The sequence below is a fragment of the Erithacus rubecula genome (assembly GCF_903797595.1).
Source record: "Erithacus rubecula genome assembly, chromosome: Z".
In the NCBI taxonomy this organism is placed as follows: domain Eukaryota; kingdom Metazoa; phylum Chordata; class Aves; order Passeriformes; family Muscicapidae; genus Erithacus; species Erithacus rubecula.
In genome coordinates this window covers 882,699-903,634 of record NC_136661.1, presented here as the reverse complement: position 1 = coordinate 903,634, position 20,936 = coordinate 882,699, and the positions used below count along the sequence as shown (strand labels likewise).

At 40.3% G+C, this 20,936-nt stretch overlaps 1 protein-coding gene across 1 annotated transcript; it reads right to left on the bottom strand.

Moving 5' to 3' along the window:
- Positions 1–15,611: 15,611 nt before the first annotated feature.
- HAUS6 (HAUS augmin like complex subunit 6) lies at positions 15,612–17,213 on the bottom strand (the record flags this gene model as incomplete). Its single annotated transcript, XM_079329881.1, is given in 10 exon segments — positions 15,612–15,764; positions 15,768–15,941; positions 15,945–15,992; positions 15,998–16,040; positions 16,042–16,301; positions 16,303–16,389; positions 16,393–16,407; positions 16,411–16,459; positions 16,461–16,620; positions 17,195–17,213. Coding segments are annotated over 10 exon segments (951 nt in total). The 3' UTR covers positions 15,612–15,668.
- Positions 17,214–20,936: the final 3,723 nt, after the last annotated feature.

Below are 20,936 nucleotides of genomic sequence, written 5' to 3'. Positions count from 1 at the left end.
ACCTGCATTTTCCTGTTTACATTCTTGAACAGGACGGGTTCACAATGGTGAATTTATTCTGCCATATTTGAATATATTGAAAATAGAATATTCTTAAGTGTATCTAACTCTGACATTTTGACATTAAACATGTACTATTGCAAAGATTAATCTCTCGCTAGGGAGTAAAACCCATCTTTCTTTCTCTGGCTAACCTAGCTTATTTTTCATTGAAGATATCACAAAACAATTGTGAGCATTGCTGAATTCCATGTACTTTATCATTATTTACATAGGCTTTTCACTGAAAACAGTAATTCTTTTTGCACCATCCAATATCAGCCCTAGTCCTTTCTCCACTTTTGCTGTTTCTGTCCCAGAAAATGTGCATTCCCACTTAACTGAAGTTTACTGTCAGAAAAATTAATTCTAGGAACAGGATGAGTTATTTTCTTGAGCTGAAACGCAATATGTAACAATTCAAACTACTTAAAGCAACAGTTTTACCTGCTCTGATTTTTCTTCTAAAATAAATGCTCTTGAAAAACTGTCAAGTGAAAGGACATCATTGAACAATGGACAGGACTTGCAGAGTACTTGCAGGCCAGTAGCCAGAAGAGCTGGAAACCCACAAAAAGGCTTAACATTCCACACTTTATCATGTCAGCTGTCAGCTCTGATAAGTTATTCGGTTTCAAGTATCTAGCACTATATCCAACTTTATTATTATTATTATTATCCACACTTTTCCATTAATAAGCGGTAATATTTGTGACTAACATCAGCCTACTGCCATCTTCTGGTGAAAAGTTCAGAACATTAAACAACAGCAGGTACAATTGTTTCCATTATCTTTGGACTTTTATCCCACAGGAAGACAATGTGATGTTAGTTGTGGAGTAATTACTTAGAGAGAAACAAGAAGGTTAGTGATCTCACAGGGATTAAGGATCATTTTCATAAATTCCCTGTAAGTGACCCTTTTACCATACATGGCAATAACCTGGACTGTCAGAAGGACAAGGTGTCTTCAGCATCCCTTCTTAATCCACTTGCACTACAATTTAGTAAATTTATTTTTCTATTCAGTAAGTATTTTCAAAATTTATATTTTGAAATAACACATTAAAAATATTAATTTAGCCCTCCTATTTATGCAATAAGTTTAAAAATTACTGCCAGAGCATTGAACTGTAAGTCCTTAATAAAGTCAGGATTTTTAACCACTAGCACTTCCCACTAACTGAAAAACTATGGTTGCAAGAAATATTAACTGTAGAATAATACAGGCTTCCAGATTTATACCTTCTAAGCAGCAAGGAGAGGACTTAGAGGCAACTGGTGAGTAAATAATCCTGGAAAATCAGTTCCAGACATTGGCTGTCAAGTCAGCTGGAGGAGATCATTTGGAGTGGTCAGCATGAAGGGGAAATCCTGCTTAAACCAAACTGAAAACCTTCTACAAGAAGACTGGGTTGGTACAGTCTTCTGTAGGATGAGGGACAGAGCAGTAAATACTGCATATCTTGAGTTTGGTAAGGTTTTTGACACTGTCACCCACAACAACCTCATAAAAAAACTGATGGAAATACAGGCCAAGTAAGTGGACCGTGAGGCAAATATCAACTCTTTAAACAATTACTAATGTCCCAACACCATGGAAATGATTGTGTCACTGGCCCCTGGAGTACTTTATAATAAACATGAGAAACTTATCTGCAGCTTTCTCTGACTGATATTTCTATATGCAAACTAGTAAAAGTATACAGCTATAAGAGACAGACTGCCAGAAATACATAAATGAGTGACTATGGATTAGATTCGCACCTTGGGATGACTGCCTACGTATAAATGAATCAGAAACCAGTGTTCATGCCACTGAAAAATACCATCCAAAGTAATACCTTATTTAGAAATTATAAAATGCTCACAATAGAGACAAAAAGGTACTCAAACGCTATGCAGTTGTGCTTTTTCCCAGTTACACACAGAATGTCCCAGCTATAAGTCCATGCACAATCCAGCAGACACAGCTGAACGGGTCCACATTGACTGGAGTGTGGGAAAGATGGTCTGAAAGCATTCAGATAGAGGAGCTACCTCCAAACGGTGCCCACCTGGAGTTAACCCAGCTGAAGACAGGCATTGCAGAGAATAAGATAGAGCTCTCCTACAGTGCTTTGGCATTGCTACCAATAGAGTAGTTTCTGCCAAAGTCTTTCCAAATTATGCAACACAGAAGACTGAGCCAGAACGATCAAGCCATGAATGTAATTCAGGCTTGCTAAAAGATTCTTTGTCTGAACTTAATCTAAGTATTCATATTTTAAGTCCCTATTCATCTCATCTTCTCCCAATCTGTTTTGGCTGGGGTAGAGTTGATTTTGTTCACAGTGGCTGTTATGGGGCTCAAACCACTAATGTGTTAGTTTTTACCCTTCTGATTCTCTCCTATTACTTGCAGAAATTCATGATAGGACTGTACTTGTGTTTTTCAATGTTCAGTGAATTAGTGGCATTCAAATGTTCTTTCAGCTTTATTTTTCAATAAAAATAGACTGATGTATGCTCAGTACAGAACATACAAAGCATAAGACTGCAAAGTAATGTGTTATCCTGTATAGAAGTTTAGAGCAATTTATGTTCAGCTACAAACTGATTATTGCATATGCTACCAGACACCATGACACTTAATACAATCACAGAATGGGTCAGGCTGGAAGTGACCACAATAGGTCACATAATCCAACCTCCCTGCTGGGGCAGGCACATCACAGAGCACATTGCACAGGATCACATCTGGATGGGTCTTGAGTAGTTCCAATGAGGGAGACTCCACAGCCTCTATGTGCAATCTTTTCCAGTGATCTGTCACTGCACAGCAAAGTTTTTCCTCATGTTCAGGGAAAAATAATTGCATCAGTTTCTGCCCACTGACTGTTGCGCTATTGCTCAGCACCACCAAGCAGAACCTGGATCCATCTACTGACACCCTCCCCTCATATGCAAACACTGATGAGGTCCCTTCTCAGTTGACTTTTCTTGATACTGAACAGGTCCAATTCTCTCTGTGCATCACATTGCTCATACAATATAGTCCTTGGAGGAAAGATACTCCAGATACTTCCTCAAACCTTTGTGAGCAATACATATAACTGCTACAAACTGTAACTTCTTTCTATGTATCCATAAGAAGGAGCTAGGCTTAGCATAGAGATAAGCATGAGGTTCAAAAGAGTGACTCCTTACGTTTCTTTATTTCATGGTAGTGCCAGGGCAAAAGAGACAGAGGATCTCAGGTCTTGGCTTTTTCTAGGAAAGGGTCAGGGAGGGGATTTTTGGCTGTCTGCCAATAGGATAGGGACAGGAGGGAACAGGTAAGACCTTCCTTATATTTCTGGTATCAGATTACAACATCTCACTATTTTCTGTTTATTAAGTGAGGGTAAGATATTAAATTTATTTTGATTGGGATTATGATTTTGCCCACCATTTGTAATTGGTGGGAGAATTAGATTGTTTTATGTTTTGCATTTCTATGTAATTGACTTCAGAGGTAGAAGGAATGATACCATTAATAGCTTTGAAACTAAGTGACGTAGGATCCCGAATGACATTATTACAAGGAAAATAACGAAGAATAACAAAATTATTTTAACAATAGAAGCCCACCACCCTGAGAACCCCCAGCCTTTGAACGGTTCATTGAACCAATCTTCTGATTCTTGTTAAGAAGAAGACAACTTGGAAGGGGTTCTTTACGGGGTTGAGTGGAGGGTAGATTTTCTCTAAAAGGAAAAACAAACATTTTAAAACACATTAAAAGTCTGTCTGCCGGAAGGCCCTTCTTTATGAAGATTTTTCCTCTTCTTTCCAGCGGCATCTTCTTTTTGAAGCAATGGCAACTTGCTTCTCACCTTCTTCTGCTGGAGCTGGATTTTTTGGAACAAAAGGTTTCACCCACTTTTGGGGAATCCACCGAGGGCCTGAGGGAGTGGATATGCACGCATAACCATGTCCCCAGGTAACAAGCTCATAGGGACCTTTGGTTTCCCACGTTTCTGGGTCCCTAATCAAAACTGGTGGATGCTGAGACAGTTTGAACTGTTTACTGCTGTTAAAGTGACATACCACAGGAGGACTCATGTTTTCAAATGAACAATTCAAGAAATTGATAGTGAACAGGGCTTTACAGAGCTTTTGCTGTGGAGACATCCACACAGTGGAACTGCTCTGTCTAGCAAGAACCTGTTTGAGCATCTGGTGGGCACGCTCAATCACAGCTTGACCTGTGGGGGAGTGGGGGATGCCAGTTTTATGTTCCACTCTCCACTGCTGGATAAACTCCAGGAACTCCTCGGATATGTATGCTGGGCCATTATCAGTTTTGATTTCCTTAGGGATGCCCAGCACTGAAAAGGCTTGCACTAGGTGTTGTTTGGCATGAACAACCTTTTCTCCTGCATAAGCAGAAGCATAAATTGTTCCTGAATATGTGCAATACTCACATGGACATATTTGAGGCGACCAAAACTGGGAATGTGTGTAATGTCTGTTTGCCAAACTTCACAGCTGCCAAGGCCTCGGGGATTAACCCCCATACCCAGTGATGGCATGGCCTGGAGCTGGCAGCTGGGACAGGTGGCCACAATAGCTCGAGCCTGACTCCGTGTTAGCTGGAACTGACAGACCAAACCTGGAGCATTTTGGTGGTATTACTGGTGGCTCAGTTTTGCGTGTTGGAAGATGCCAGGGAGGCGTGCTTTCTCAGCTGGGGCTGCAAGGGAGTCTGCCATTAGATTCCCTTCTGCAATTTCTCCTGGCAGCTCTCTATGTGACCTTACATGCATCACATAGAAGGAATGCTCTCTGTGTGAAACCAAATAGATTAGTTTTGAGAGCAGCCTAAAGAGATGCTCATTATCAATATCTTTGAGAACTGCTTGCTCTGCTCTAGATACTACTCCAGCAACATAAGCTGAGTCAGTTACCAAGTTAAATGGTTCTGAAAGTTTCTCAAAAGCTCTTACAACTGCAGCCAGCTCGGCTATTTGGGACGAGCCCTCCACAAATTCAACATCAGCTTCCCAGTGCTGAGTCTGTGGGTTTCTCCAAGTCATCACCGACCTGTGAGAGGCCCCTGATGCATCTGTGAACACTGTGAGAGCTTCAAGTGGTCTCCAACTCCTCTTTCCACGAGGAATGAGGTGGAATTCCTCATTGAACAACTTATGAGCTGAGCCGTGGACTGATATCTGTCCACTGTAGCTGTCTAGAGATATTTGGAGGCTGGAATTGCTCTGGAGAAAGTGCTCAAACATCTCTTTGGTTATCCTCTCAGGAGAGTTCTTTCCTTCCTCAGAAAGTTTGACCAGAAGGTGGATGCATACAAAGTCACAACCAGTCAGCTCACGCAGTCTCATCCTTGCCTTTTGAATCAGCTGAGCCATTAGCTCCTGTGGCAGAGTGATGGTTTTGGATCTTTGATGGGAGAGGAAGACCCACTATATGATTAAGAGTGAATCTTTCTGCCCCTCAATCCACTGGAATATTAGACCATGTAGGTGTGGAACTTTCCCCAAAACAATGAATTTGAAAGGCAGCTCAGGCTGATAGCAGTGAGCCTGCCTCTCTGCCAAGGCTTTCTGTACCTTTACAATTGCAGTTTTTGCTTCTAGGGTCAGTTCCCTGGGAGAAACCAACTCCCTTTTCCCCTTTAATAAATTAAAAAGGGGTTGTAAGTCCTCATTTGTGAGGCCTAGCCAGGGTCTTACCCAATTCAAAGACCCACACAGGGAGTGGACACCTGCTAGGGTTTTGGGATTACAAATAATTTCCAATTTCTGTGGGACAATAGTCCGTGCAGTAATTTCCAAGCCCAGATACTTCCAAGGTGGCATCTTTTGAACTTTGTCTTCCTGCAATTGAAATCCAGCAGAGGTCAAAACTTTAACCACTAGGTCAAGTGTGTGTTGTAGTATTAAGTTATTGGGAGCACACAATAATACATCATCTAAATACTGCAAGATAATCGCTTCCCTTCTCTGTACACGCACTGGGGACAGCAATGAGTCTGCATACCACTGACAGATGGAAGGACTGCACTTCATACCTTGTGGAAGCACTTTCCATTGGCAGCGCTTCATTGGGGCTTCTCGATTCATTGAGGGAACTGAGAATGCAAACCTTGGGGCGTCCTCAGGGTGTAGGGGGATTTGGAAAAAACAATCTTTAATGTCTATCACAGCCAATTGCTAATCTCAAGGAAGCATTGTTGGAGATGGCATACCAGGTTGAGGAGACCCCATGTCCTGAATTACTTTGTTTATTCTCTGAGGTCATGTAACAACCTCCACTTGTTCTTCCCTGGTTTTTTTAATTACAAAGACCGGGGAATTCCACAGGCTTGTTGTCTCTTCAATGTGGTTTTTTGCCAATTGTTCCTCTACTAGCTGCTCAAGCGCCTTAAGCTTCTCCTTTTTCATTGACCACTGTGCTACCCAGATTGGGGTGTCACTTAGCCATGTTAATTTCTGAGTAGGGCACTCCACCACAGTGGCCATTTCTAAAAATCCCGAGGAGTTTTAGGGATAATCATTTTAATAACCCACTGAGACATGGAGTCCCAACCCCATAAGGGACACTTGCAATCTATAACAAACGGATGGACACTGGCCAGTTTTCCATCCGGTTCCTCAATTTGCACAATGTTTTTTGATATTTTTGCCAATTTAATTCCTCCTATACCCTGCATTTTTCCAGCCATGGGTTGCAGTTCCCAGTGTGAAGGCCATATCCTTTTCGGTATAATTCTTACATCTGCATCTATATCAAGAACACTTTCCACATGGAGATGATCTGATTTATGTGTAAGGTTGCATACTAACGAAGGTTTTTCCTCACCCACCGTTTCTACCCAGTAGGGCTCAGGTGATTTACCATCTGTGCCCTCTGCTGGAATGGGAATGGCCTGGGCTAAAATGTGCCCTTCTGTCAGGTAGAATGGTGGCTGAGAACAGCATGCTAATATTGAGGCAGGATATTTTTCCTTTTATAATCATAGGAGCTATTTCAATTTCTAAGGGTGTGTGTGCTGTGCCTCCCACAACAAAATACTCACTCTCCATTTCCATGTGAAATACCGTCATGTCTAATAAGCTGCTTGACCGGGCCACTGTAATAATTGTCCAATCAGTAGACCTGAAATGAAAACCTGTGGCAGTCTCCAGCCTGACATGGCCACAAGGCTGCTGGACCTGGTTAATAAATCATTTAATTTATTTTGTATACCCACACCTTTTATCCTGTCCTCCCCCTTTGTTTTTGAGAGGCTTTTGGCAAGTAGTGCTCGCTGTATTTATGTCTTTGCGCTGAATGTTAATAGCGAGCTCGCGCTTTGTACTCAGTTTTTTTGTTTGTTTGAATTCTTTTGTTTCTGGTTAAGAGGGCAGTCCCTAGCAAAATGTCCTTGCTTTTTACACTGGAAGCAGGTGACATTCTGTAGCTGTTCAGGTGGCACTGGGTGCTTCCTCACTTGTGCTTCAGCTGCTGCAGGCTTGGATGGTGCTGGCCTTGGATTCCTTTCTTCACTGAACAGTTCTGCTTTGCTTGTGCATGCCTCTATGATTTGTGCTAAAGTTAGTTCTGGATACAGAGGAAGGCTTAGAATAACTCTGCGACAGGCTTCATTGGCATTTCGCTGTGCCATCTCCTTTATTAATTCTGCCTGGATTGCTGGATCATGCACTTGTCTTTCAACCTGTGTGCGAAGTCTATCTACGAACTGCAAAAAATTCTCAGAAGCATATTGTTTAACATTAATATAACTACCAGTTACTTCAAGAGTTGGTATTTGATTAAAAGCTTTTTCAGCTATATTGCAAATTTTATCTAAAACAAATTTTGATAACACTCGAGCTTGTCTTTCAGGGCAATGGAAATTCCCTTCACCACGTAAATGATCTAACGTAATTTTATTATCATCAGAATCTTTGGAATTGTCAGGACTTTGGTGAAGTTCTGTTAAAAGAACCATTAAAGAACATTTCCAAATATTAAACCATAAATCATATTCTGAGGGAGTTAGCAGACACCTGAAAAGATCCTTCAATTCATGGGGAACTAATTCATTTGAAGTAAGAGTTGCTCTCATCATGCCCTTAAAAATTTCACTCTCACGGCTGAAATCCCTCTGCATTTTGCAAATTTCTTTCTTATTCTGGTAAGACAAAGGTTGATAAACTCTATTACAATTTTTTCTACCCATATAAACAACAGGAGCAACTGAGGGCACATAGTTTTTCAAGTTCTGAGCTGTAGAGCTAGGTGTATCTTTATCTATCAGCGTGGGAGACAGGTAGTTTCTCCCTCCGGAGAGACAGAGACACTGCTGTTAACTGAACTTTTTTTCCTTCACTGTCTGCAGCCTCTGGGCTATCACTGTCTGTCTGGCACTCGCTGTAATCAGAAGGATTAGAAACTGTAACCTGAGCCAGGAAGAAGCGACTAGGTAAACCTGTAGGTGTAGAGTTACACGGTAGCAGGAACAGGTTGGGAGTGGGGGAAGGGAAGGGGATTGAGGAGAAGAAAGGGTTAAGAGATGAAGAAGCCAAAATAATGGTTGCCGCCATGAGCCATGCGGTACCCCCCGTGAGACAAAGGAAAGTTTCCTGCCAAACTATTATTGCAGTGGTCCTGAGGTAAACTGAGGGAAAGAGGCGGGAATACAGAAAAGTCTGTAGCAGGCTGTTCAAAAGTTTCAGAACTTGGGTATATGGGAGGGGGGAAGCTTAGTATTTTCCTGAGGTATTTCTCATTTTTCACTATTTTCAGGGACAGGGGATTTTGGAGGAGAGGAGGGGTAGTTTAAAGAATTTGTTTGTGGCTGTCTTTTATTCTCTGTTTCTAATAAGCATTTGTGTACTTGTAAAAATATTGGAAGAAACACAGCAACATTAGAAATAAATTTTTCTACTTTAGATGTTAATAAATTTCCCACGTTATCCCAAAATGAAACTGAATTTATATTTTACAATTCGCAGTCTGGAATTTCAGAAAACAGCCAAAAAACAAAATACTTTAACCGCTTTTCAGAAACTGTAATTTTTTCAGCATGCAAAATTCTTTGAATTTGAGAAAACACATTCTTTTGATGTGCAGTTAACCTTGCGCCCATTGTTGTCTTAAAGAGATCTGCACACTGCCTCTTACTTCCATGCACCCCACACAAACACACACGACTCTTTTCTGACCCGAAATTTAAAAAAAAAAAAAAAAAACAATACTCCAGGAGAAAGTGAACACGGGGGTTTTTGTCACGTGTCCCACGTCCAGCGCTGAACCTGGGGAAACCCTGCAGCCTTGCACTGCTTTTGGGGGGCTTCCCAGTCACTGCACAATGCTGGAGCCGTGAGCAGCTACTCTCCGAGCGAGTTTATTTTTGCGGTTTCCGCAGAGACAGCGGAGGAGCTGCTCCGCTGAGATGGCAGCCACTGCTGAGTGACGCCGCAGGATGCTAGCCCACCCTCCCGCCGCACCGCTACTGGCCCGCGTGGGGAACCCCCCTCCCAGGGGCAATTCTTGGGGTTCCCGCCTCCCACGAGGGACTTTACCTGTCCTGCAGACCTGGCTGTTGTGTGGTTCGTGAAAGCTGCTTATCTTCGAGCCGACTTACTTTGGCGCTAAAGTAAGGTTACCGGCTCTCTCCTCCCTGCCTAGGTCTGTACAGAGCTACCAAGCATGGAGGCACTCGATCGAACGAACGAGCGTAAAATCCTGAAACTGAGATTCTAGCTACCTGTGGGTTCTTAATTTAAGCCCAAGACTGTTCGGCACCAACTGCTATTAACTGTTAACTTCTTCCTATGTATACATAAGAAGGAGCTAGTCTTAGCATAGAGATAAACACGAGGTTCAAAAGAGTGGCTCCTTGCCTTCTTTACCTCATGGTGGTGCCAGGGCAAAAGAGACAGAGGATCTCAGGTCTTGGCTTTTTCTAGGAAAGGGTCAGGGAGAGGATTTTTGGCTGTCTGCCAATAGGATAGAGACAGGAGGGAACAGGTAAGACCTTCCTTATACCTCTGGTATCAGATTACAACATATAACCTCTGGCACGAAAACCTAAGTATAATCTTCCAAGGTGGGGAAAAAAAAAAAAATCAAGGAATACAGAAGTTCATAAAGCTATCCTTTTGGAGCTTACCTGGTAATAATAGGCAAATCTAAAGTGTGAAACACTGGCTGCTCTGCAGTGCTGCACAAAATTACAGCATATTGTCCTCTGGAAAGGAAAGCAAGGTACTCCACCTTGTACTGTATTTCAGCTAATGATAGTACAGTGCACTTAACTTCAGAAGCCCAAATTACATACTTTTAGGATGAATCTTTCGATTAGGAAGTTCATGAGAAACTGGATTTCCCCAGGTTTAATGGACAAGAACTTCTGATAGGTATATTAAGATACTTAACACAGTACATTAGGAATACTGTGCTCACCTTCAGCAGCTGTTGATGTATCATACAGATGTTGATGCATCATACAGAGAGCTGTATTTCTGGCTGCTCATAATACCCTGCTCTTCTCAACTTCCCCTTACTAATCAGGAAATTACTGCTTCAAATGAGAATTTTATCTAGAATTTCAAATTAATTATGATGGATTTCCAATATAAGCCTAACCAAAAATGACCTAAATATCCAACAAAAACCAGTGGACAGGAAAGCTGCTACTTATAAAACAAAAATCATAGTGTTACATTTATGTGAAAGAATGAAAGATTCTGCTTTTACACATAACTCAATCAAGGCCAGGTCTTCACAGGAAACTCACAATTTTTGGTTGCCTTTTTAAAAATCCCAAATGGTCAATGCAGCAGCAATACAAAATGCAGTTTAACATTTCTTAAGATAGGCTACAGTTTTACTAGCCACCTCCTTACATGTAGCTAGCCTACAGCCTATCTAGCTACCTGGGCAATGTTTGTGAAGTCACCAGTGCCAAGCTCTAGAACCCAGGCCTGGACAGAACACAACTGGGCCTGCCAGAGCTAAGGTGGTAACAGGATCATAGTACTTACATTGGAAAAGACCTTTAATATCAAGTCAAACAACCAACCTAGCACCACCACGACATCCACCATTAAACCATGTCAAGTGCCATATCCACACTTTTTTCAACACTTCCAGAGATGATGACCTCACCAATTCCCAGGCCAGCCTGTATCAGTACTTTATAACCCTTTCCATTAAGAAATGTTTCCTAATATGTAAACTTTCTCTGTAGAACTTGGGGCCATTTCCTCTCCCCTGTCCCTTGTTATTTGGTCTCCCATGACTGATGCCCACCTGCCACTTGCCAAAAACAGCTGATTGATTCACTGTCTGACCAACATGTAAACTGGCTATTAAGCAACACTTCTCTCTTACCTGCTAATGTACACTGCTACATTACACATACTACACCTTCCGCAACCACCTATACGCCTTTTCATAGAGTCTGTCAAATTCTGCTTTATAAGGAAGATGTCAAATACAAGTGGAGCTTCTTCTTAAAACCCAAGGAACCTGTTTTGGAAGAAGGGAGGAAGACAATCCAGAAAATAATAACAACTTTATTTAACAATGCCTCTAAACTTATTAGGCTAGGAGTCAGTACTTTTACAAGAAGTTTACCTCTTGGAATCTCAAGTTGTACTTTCTCACCTTAACACAGGCTCTATTTCCTGTATTATTATTACAACATAATGAGTGCATGTTAGTTGTTAAAATCAAGTAGCATTAACACTATCACAACCAATTAATTTTCATCACTTTAGTGTAAAGCATTTATTCGGTAATACAGCTAAAGAAATATGTACTTCAGCAAAGTTTAGAAAAAGGGAACAGCCTCTATCAACAGGTAGCAACAGGTAGAATTGATGGCAATACAGACCTGAAGTTTCAGTAAGAGAGATGAATGCAATGGAATGTAGGGCACCAAATTTGTTGGGTATGAGATGTGGATTAGGAGCAAATTAAAAGATTTCACTGTTTCTCCTTTGACATTTCATTTTTTCATTTTCTAGGGTTATGCCATTTACTCAATATTTGCTGTTTAAAATATGCTTGAAAAAGAAAATACAGTTCTGTATATAAATGATGGGCTGTACATAGCCACAGTAGATGATATTAAATTGGCACTGTCAGTGATACTTTTAAACAAGGAGACTGAAACAGTCTCCACCAAAAGGAGTGCAACTTCCCAACCCAGACAATGCTTGGAAAAGATGCTACATGCTGAAGTGAACCATAAATGCACTGCTGTGGTTACGCTGCTGCTTTAAAGACTCCATCCTGATGAAGGTTCCTTCGTGCCCAGCTTTTAACTCAACTGTTCTTATCTGAAAGAGGAAACATACTAGTTTGCACTCTATAATATTCAACTATTAAGATAGAAATACTTAAGTTGTTTCACACGTATTAATAAAGCATATATGAAATGGTACTCTAATTTTGATAAGTGCTCCAATCAGTTCCTATCAACCCATCTAAAATTCTAAATTAAACCTATGTTGCAGAAAGTTTGCACAAAGACGTAAATTTCATTACTCTTGAGACTAGTTTATGTTAAATTCCAACTACTTCATTAAATCACAGAATCACAGCATAGTTAATTGAAAAGGACCTCTGGTGATCATTCAGTCCAACCCCCACACCAAGGAAGAGTCACCTAAAGCAGGTGACACAAGAAATGTGTCCAGGTGGGTTCTGCGTGTCTCCAAAGAGGGAGATTCCACAACTTCCCCAGGCAGCTGGTTCAGTGCTCTGCCACCTCAGTGTAAAGAATTTCTGCCTCGACTGATGGTGGAACTTCTTGTGCTTTAGTTCACAGCCATTGCTCCTTGTCTCTTCTCTGGGCACCACTGAAAAGTCTGGCACCATCCTCCTGACACTCACCTTTGAGATATTTCTATGTATTGATGAGATCCTCCTCTCAGTTTTCTCTTCCCCAGACCAAACAGACCCAGCTCCAGCTCCCAGAGTCTCTCCTCACAAGAGAGAAGCTCCAGACCCCTGATCATCCTTGCGGCTCTCCACTGGACCCTCTCCAGCAGCTCCTTGTCTCTCGTGTGCTGAGGAGCCCAGAACTGGACACAGCACTCCAGGTGTGGCCTCACCAGGGCTGAGTAGAGGGGAGGGATCACCTCCCTCCACCTGCTGGCCACACTCTTCCCAGTGCAGCCCAGGATCCCCTTGGCCCTCCTGGCCACAGGGGCACTGACAGCTCATGGACAGCTTGTGATGCACCAGAAGCCCCAGGTCCTTCTCCACAGAGCTGCTCTGCAGGAGCTCAGCCCCAGCCTGTGCTGGCACTTGGGGCTGCTCCTCCCCAGGTGCAGGACCTAGCACTTGCCCTTGTTGAGCCTCATTAGGTTTCTTTCTGCCCAAACTTCCAGCTGATCCAGGTCCCATGGAATGGCAGCAGAGCCTTCAGGTGGATCAGCCACTCCCCTCAGTTTAGTGTCACCACTTGCTGGGAATGCATTCAATCCTTTCCTTCAGGTCATCGATAAACCAGTTGAATAAGATTGGTCCCAGTATTGATCCCTGGGGTGTACCACTGCCTGCAGGCCTCCTGCTGGACTTTGCTCCACTGATCATGACTCCCTATGCTCTGCCATTCAGCCAGTTCTTGATCCACCTCACTGTCCATTCCTCTAACCCACTTTTCCTGAGCATTACCTACGAGGATGTTGTGGGAGACAGTATCAAAACCCCTGCTGAAATTAAGGTAGTACTGATACCATCTGATCCATGAAGATGGACACCCAAGCTGATGACTGAGATGTAATCTGAGCTCTGGGTGGGAGCCTGAGACAAGAGGCTGTGAACTGCCAAACTTTAGGATATCAAGGGGCGTGAATATGGGTAACAGCAGCCATGTGAATGGACACTGAGACACATCAGGAGATGGGAATCGCCTATCTTCTAGATAACAAGAGATGAAGACTGGTGACACCATTCAGATGGATGGACACACAGTGCAGACAGAATATGAATACTCAAGAGGAAGAACAAGACTTCCATGCAGGGAGAGTGAGGATGTAAAAAATCCGGGGTTCCTTTGCTGGGGGTCCTGCTCAGAGCTACCAGCTCAAGCTGCTTCTGTGCTACTGCACCAAGAATAAATGGCTTTAGGGACTGAGATGTCTGAGATACATTAAGGGAAACCTGGGGTCAAGCCTGAAAGGAAACCTGGTCTGACTGCATGTGAGTGTGGCCTGTGTGAGGAATCAAGCAGGCACTGGAATCACCCACTGCAAAGGGGCTTCACTCCCAGCAGTGAAAGTCTCTGACATTGGGAATATCACTGCCAGAGAGCATAATGAACGGCCAGACTGGGAAATTTCTCTAACAGTAAACAACATCCACTGCTCTTCCCTAGCCAACCCATACTGCTATTGATAAAGTATTCCTTCTACCTGTCTTCTCCCAATAGCCATCCTGACTACTTGGTGAATCCCTCCGGACTGTTCCTGATGACCTACATTTCTTCTACATACTTGGTGATGATCTTCAGAGTGATCTGTTCCAGGGATGATGGTGAGGCTGACTGGCCAGCAGTTTCCTGGTTCCTCCTTGCTGCCCTTTTGGAAGAGGGATGTAACACTGGCTCTTTCATCCAGTCATCAGGCACCTCCTGTTCTCCATTTTTCAAGCGTAATGAAGAATGGCTTAGTAGCAGTATCTGCCAGCTCCCTTGGCATCCACAGGAGCATGCTGTTGGAGCCCACAGGTTTATGGGCATTAAGTCTGTCTAGCTAACCTCTAACTGAACCCTGTATGATCAGCAGCAATTCTTCCTTTCACCAGCCTTCCTCTTTACCTCTGAGGTCTGGGATTCCTGAAGGACAGCCTCAGCAGTAAAGACTAAGGCAAAGAAGGCATTCACAAATTCCACCTTCACTTTGTCTTTTATCACCAGGACACCCATCTCCTTCAAAAATGGCCCCACACATTCCCTAATCTTCCTTTTCCTGCTGATGTACTTATCATTGACATACCTTGCCAGAGTCAATTCCAAGTGGGTGGTGGCCTGCCTCATCACATCCCTGCATACCATCTATTTTCATGGAACTCCTTCATTACTAGCTCCTTTTTATCAATCCATGTCAATAATTTAACCTCACATGTAACTAAATACTGCAATACAGGTTAAACACTTGACCCTTACGTTGGAATTGGGATAAGGGGATAGGCATGCTGGAATGCAGGATATCAACACCTTAACGAACTCACAGAAGTTTCAATGACCATGACATTTCTAAATAGCCAAACACAAAACTTTAAACTACCTTTGTGAATTCTAAAAATATAACTTCAGATTATTCAAAATCTAACTGCAGATTACAGTTAATACACCTTAAAGCATTTTTCTTTTTAAACTGGTTCAGATTATGGCAGAAAGTTAGATGAAAATCTTCTCTCATACTTGAAAGATGCTGGTAGAACTCTATAACTAAAGGAAGCATGTTCCCTTTATTTTAGTGTCTCATCCTCTATGAGGAAAAAGCATATAAACAATTTGTTTCCCTCCACTTCAACAGCACAGTTCAACTACTCAAGGTAGTATAACCAGTGATTATTGCCAAAATCTTGATGCATAAAGAACACAGACACCCTTCAATTTATGTATTAGGTCTAATGTGACTTCATATACTATTCCTCTGTTGAAAGGATACCAGCAAAGTTGATAGGGAGTATTTGCTTTCATTAGGAGAGGTGGGCAATGCCATCTTGATAAATCCTTAATCTATCAAAGGATCATCTAAATTTTCCTCTCTTTTTTCTGGTATCGTGCTTAGTTCAGCTCTTTCATATTTGTCTCTGTTATGTGTTTGATACAGCTCCTCTTCACTTTTAGATTCAGTATTTTTTAGCACTTCACATGAGTTGGATAGGTACGGTATACCTAAGTCCATTTTTTAAATAACCTCATCCTTTTCTGAGTCATCCATTGAATTTTCACTGTCCATTCTAAAAAGTCTGAGCATGCAGATATGCTGCAATCTGTATCGTATTCTGAAAGTCTCATCCAATATCCTCATGCCAGTAGTTTCATGACTGACATAATTTAATGCAGATGCATTCTGGCATAGCATCTCTTTCACTAGAAAACTGTAACAGTGGTAAGAAGGTAGTGTATTTGTTCTATTGTCACTTTTCAAACAAGTATCTGGAATATTCATGCTCTTCTCTAAATTTTGCAAAGTCTGGCTTGGATCTTCTACAGAACTTCCACTTAAAGCAGAACAACCTAGTTCCTCTGAGTCAGTTCTCTCACTTTTCTTGAATTCCAGATGTTTTTGAATCTGAAGACTCAAATGTATGACTTATGGTCACCTGCTCCTCAGAACTAGATTCTTTAGAACTTTATTGAGACTTCTTTTCTTACACAGGAGGACCCAAGTCAGATACAGGAGATAGATCTTCAGAGCACAGAGGTAGAGTCCACCTCCTCCTGTAAACTAGGTACTGCATTCGTTGAAGATTCTTCAGTTGAGGACAGCTTTAGGTCTAATAAGCCCTCAGTCTGAATAGCTTTTCTCCACGAACTTCTAGTTTCAGTAACTAAATGGAACAAACCAAGGTAAAATCTTAGTACTTTCAATCAGTCTGTTTTTATTCTGTCCCCTCAGTGACATAAGAAATTCAAGAGGGAATATGTATAGCTGCTTTAAAAAGTTTATGTTTCCTCAACACAAAGGGGATTCTACATATCTCTTAAATCAAATTTACAGTATTCACATCTTACTGGGTCTACTGTGTTGTGTTACAGAGTGAGCCATTAGAAAAACATGCAACATCACTGAAATAATTATCTTTTTCTTATTGTGTGACATGTCAATGAACTAACCAAATGTTTTATCAATGAGCATTTAAAAACAGAGTTTCAGATTCATGCAGATTTTCTGGAGTTTGAGGTATTTGTTTCCTCATTAAAAATAGGTTAGAATGCAGTGAGCTAATGAGATCATCTAATGCCATTCCTTTTTCTTCACCACTGTCACTTGACTCACACACTGATTTTGCAATCTGTAGGATGGTGGAGAACAGTAAGTTCTGAGAAAGCAAAACTATAACCTCTTCATTTCTATCAGTTATGGTTCAAAATAAACCTCATTCTCCAAATCATCTGTAGAATTTGGAATATCCTAACTTTTCTGTTATCTACTACTTAGGTTCACAATGACCATAGTATCCTACAAACACAAAATGAAGATAAGACTGAAATCAGGTTCTGTTCTCAGTTCACTTATCTATGAATCCACCATTCAAGTAAGAAAGTGTGCTCAGACAGAATATATTCTAAGATATTAGCCAAAAACTTCATAACCATTAAGAGATATATTCAGATATATCAAAAACTTTAGCACATGAGAAGTAACTATAATTTCAGTGAAAAATGCAATTTATTTTCCAAAATAAGACGTGGCATATTTTACAGTAACTCTTGTGAAGGAACTCCTTCATCAAATATTAAATAAAATACCTTTAAGGAAAAATACTTTGATTCCTGCTTAAAATTACCAAATCCCTGTTAAATATTAACTTGTGTAACTTAAGAATTAAACAGCTGTTTTTGTTTCTGAATATATGCAGTGTACTTTACAGACTGAAATGTGATCATACCATGATTCTACTGAACATGTTATCCACTTCACTATGATTTTAAGTATGATACCTGCACAAACTTCATGCTTTCAGTGTGTACTTTATCAATCCACTCTAAAATTACATGACTCTGATAACTAGCTAGCAGAGAAAGGTAACTTTCAATGTATGCGGATTACAAGAGATATTTTTTTTTGTTATAATTAGTGATTTGTTGCCTGAACTTAGAGATCATTTACTTAAAAACAAACAAAAAAAATTTACTAACCTCTTCTACCAGTTCATCTCTTGCTTTCTCAAGAAGGTCATTGTTTTCCACAGGAAACTTCAGCTGGATAACATTTTCCCCTGCATTTTCCTCCATTTGTGAAGTGGGGAATTCTTCCTTTCCATTCTTCAATATTTTTGAAGGCACAGGCTTTTTATTTCCCACACAAGTATGCAAGTTCTACAGAATACGCAGGAATTATTAGTAATTTTAAAATCAAGGATATTAGTATGAACTGCTGTAAAAATTCTGAACTGCAATGGCCCCAGTATTTAGTCAACAAAAATACTTTCTTCTTAAATTCTAACTAAATACAAAGTATTTTTACAACTGTATTCAAAGTAGGACCTAAATAGTGACTAGGATAGATATAACATACAAAAAAGATGATTCATTTGCAACTACCTTGATCACAGTACAGTGAACAGTTATGCAATGGACAACAAAGTACATCCAAGTTGCTTTTACACCACATTTTAACCCTTAAATTTCACTTACAACATAAAAGAAACAAAGCCTGACCACTGGTTACATCAAAAAGACTGCTTCAGCAAACAGGGAATCAGTCACACACTGTATGTTATACTGGAAGTCAGATACAAGGGCACCTCCTTTCTACTGCTCTTCCCTAAAACTTAACCAAGTTATCAAGAGTTAGCTATTACAATTTTGCCAGATTAATTCAAACGTGTAAGAATATCACTCAAAAAACAAAAATATCCCCAAAACAAACCAAAGTCCCCAAAAAACCACCCCAAAACCCTTTTCCACTAAGTCCAAGTTTCACCTAATATAAAAAGGACACGTCATAAGTTTAACTTATTTCAAAAATAGGTTACATTTTCAACAGGTCTCCATTTTCAGACGCTTCTGATGATGATGCCACTGATGAGCACCCCAAGAAGGGAGAGAGGAAGTAATTAGACAAAAAAATCCAACAATTTTAGAGATAAATTAAACAACTTTTAATGCAAATCTTAGAAGGCTGTTATATATTGTGTGCTCCGTATCTGTCCGTTACGATTTCTCTCAATTCGTCCCGGTCATCAGAAAGCAATTTTTACTATAGGGAGAACAGTGTGACAAATAGAGCAGCTTTAGCCCTAGTTGTGTATCAGCCTCCCAAAAATAGTAAATTAATAAACTCTGCTATTGATTAGCACACAGAAAACCAGATTGTTTTAATACTCTTGTAAACAAGTTTTCTGCATTCTGCTATAAAAGAGAAGTGGAAAGTATTATGCAGACTTGACAACATTCTTTTTCCTGGGCTGTCTGACTGAACCATTTCTGGCATATACAGGTCTGTTCCTATATAAACTTGTTGATACTTAACTATCACCTGGCTACCAAAAACTTCAGTCTTATCACTTCTGGTAAGTTTTGTGCTAATTGCATAGCTCTCAAAACTGCACAGTCCTCACTTGCTAGGAAATGCACACCTTAAAATGTTTTTGATGTTACCTGTCTATTCTCAGAAGCAAACCAACATCCATGCTGTACGAAGTCACTGAAAGAAACCTATGATTTAACTCTTAACTACTCTCACAGCCTCTGAGACTTATATGCAACAACATCTACTGATGTCTAAGAATGGATAGCATTTGCTAACTTCCCTTGATGTCTTAGTAGGTAATGTTGAAGCATTTGTAGGAGTCATATTATGAAAGACAGAATTATTCAAAAGGTCATAAAGTATTCCTGGACTAAACAAATGACAAATGGGAAAAAACTTCCTAGGATACCATTGTTCTGTATTTAACCCTTTGATGGTATTGTAGGAAGAGCAGCTACAGAAAAATGTGACTATAACTCTCAAGAAGAGTAATAAAAAAAAACAACTTGTAGAGAATGTTTAGCTTGAGAAACAGAAGTTCCTGTTCTCTCTGTCTTAGAATATAGTTAAAAAGCAAGGAAAAAACCTTCCAATTTGACTGTTGCTCCTCCTATTCAGCAGCAACCAATTGATCAATCTGTCATCAGCTGGAGAATGAAGCTGTTACTTTAGGACTATATTGCTAAAACAAATTGCTGTGATATAAGTGGGCTACTGAAATATTTCACTTAGACTCAAGAGATGCAAAATACTCAAGTTCAATAAACGAACTTCTACTTTTCTACTGCTTTTTTATCAAATTCTCATTAGGCATACCTTTTTGAGAGTATTAATGCTGTATCCTTCATGGTTTCTAAAGCCCCATCATTCTTCTCATGGCATTCTTCATTACAAGAGTCATAAATAAGTATCTAGAAAAGCAACTCAAAGGTTTTAGTTTTGCTTGCATTTTCTTCACTTAGGTTTCCCATGTAACACAGCCCACTTACACTACTTCTATAACTACTCACTGGATGGATTGAGGTAGAGCAAGCAATTAAAAAAGTAATTAATGAAAGTTATGTCTTCTGTAGTCAAAACCAGGACACGGTATAAATTATACTTAGATTTAGGTCCTGAGAGTTTCATTTTTCAAAACATCCATTCTATGTTAAAGCAATACAAGCCAAGAAAACTTCAACCAATGAGGTCTTCTGTTTGAACACTGCTCCAAAAGATACAGCACAAATAGCACCAACTCCAAAACTGAACACCATCATATACTACAGAATGGAAACAAAAGCCAATTAGCTGAAGCACCGGTTAAACCAATCAACAGAATTCTAATGTCTTTTTTGTCAACAAAAAAGTCAAATACTCTAAATAGATAGACTTATCAATGTATTTACTATTTGTTTAGTATTTACTAAACTGAAAAAGTTAATCAGTTAGACATAACAAATACAAAACAACATTATAATAACAAGACATTTTTGCATACAAATTCTACATATTTCATGCATTTTTCTGCATTCATCTCTAATAACCTATTAAGTACTTGTTTAATTTTTTAAGGTATTTAACTGCATCCCTGGGGACTGATGAAAACAGTTTAGCAATTTAGCAAGGACAAAAACCACTTATCCCATATTTATTACTTTCAATTGTGTAAGTCAACAACACTGGTACACTCAAAACAATATCAGTTCCATCTAGAATACA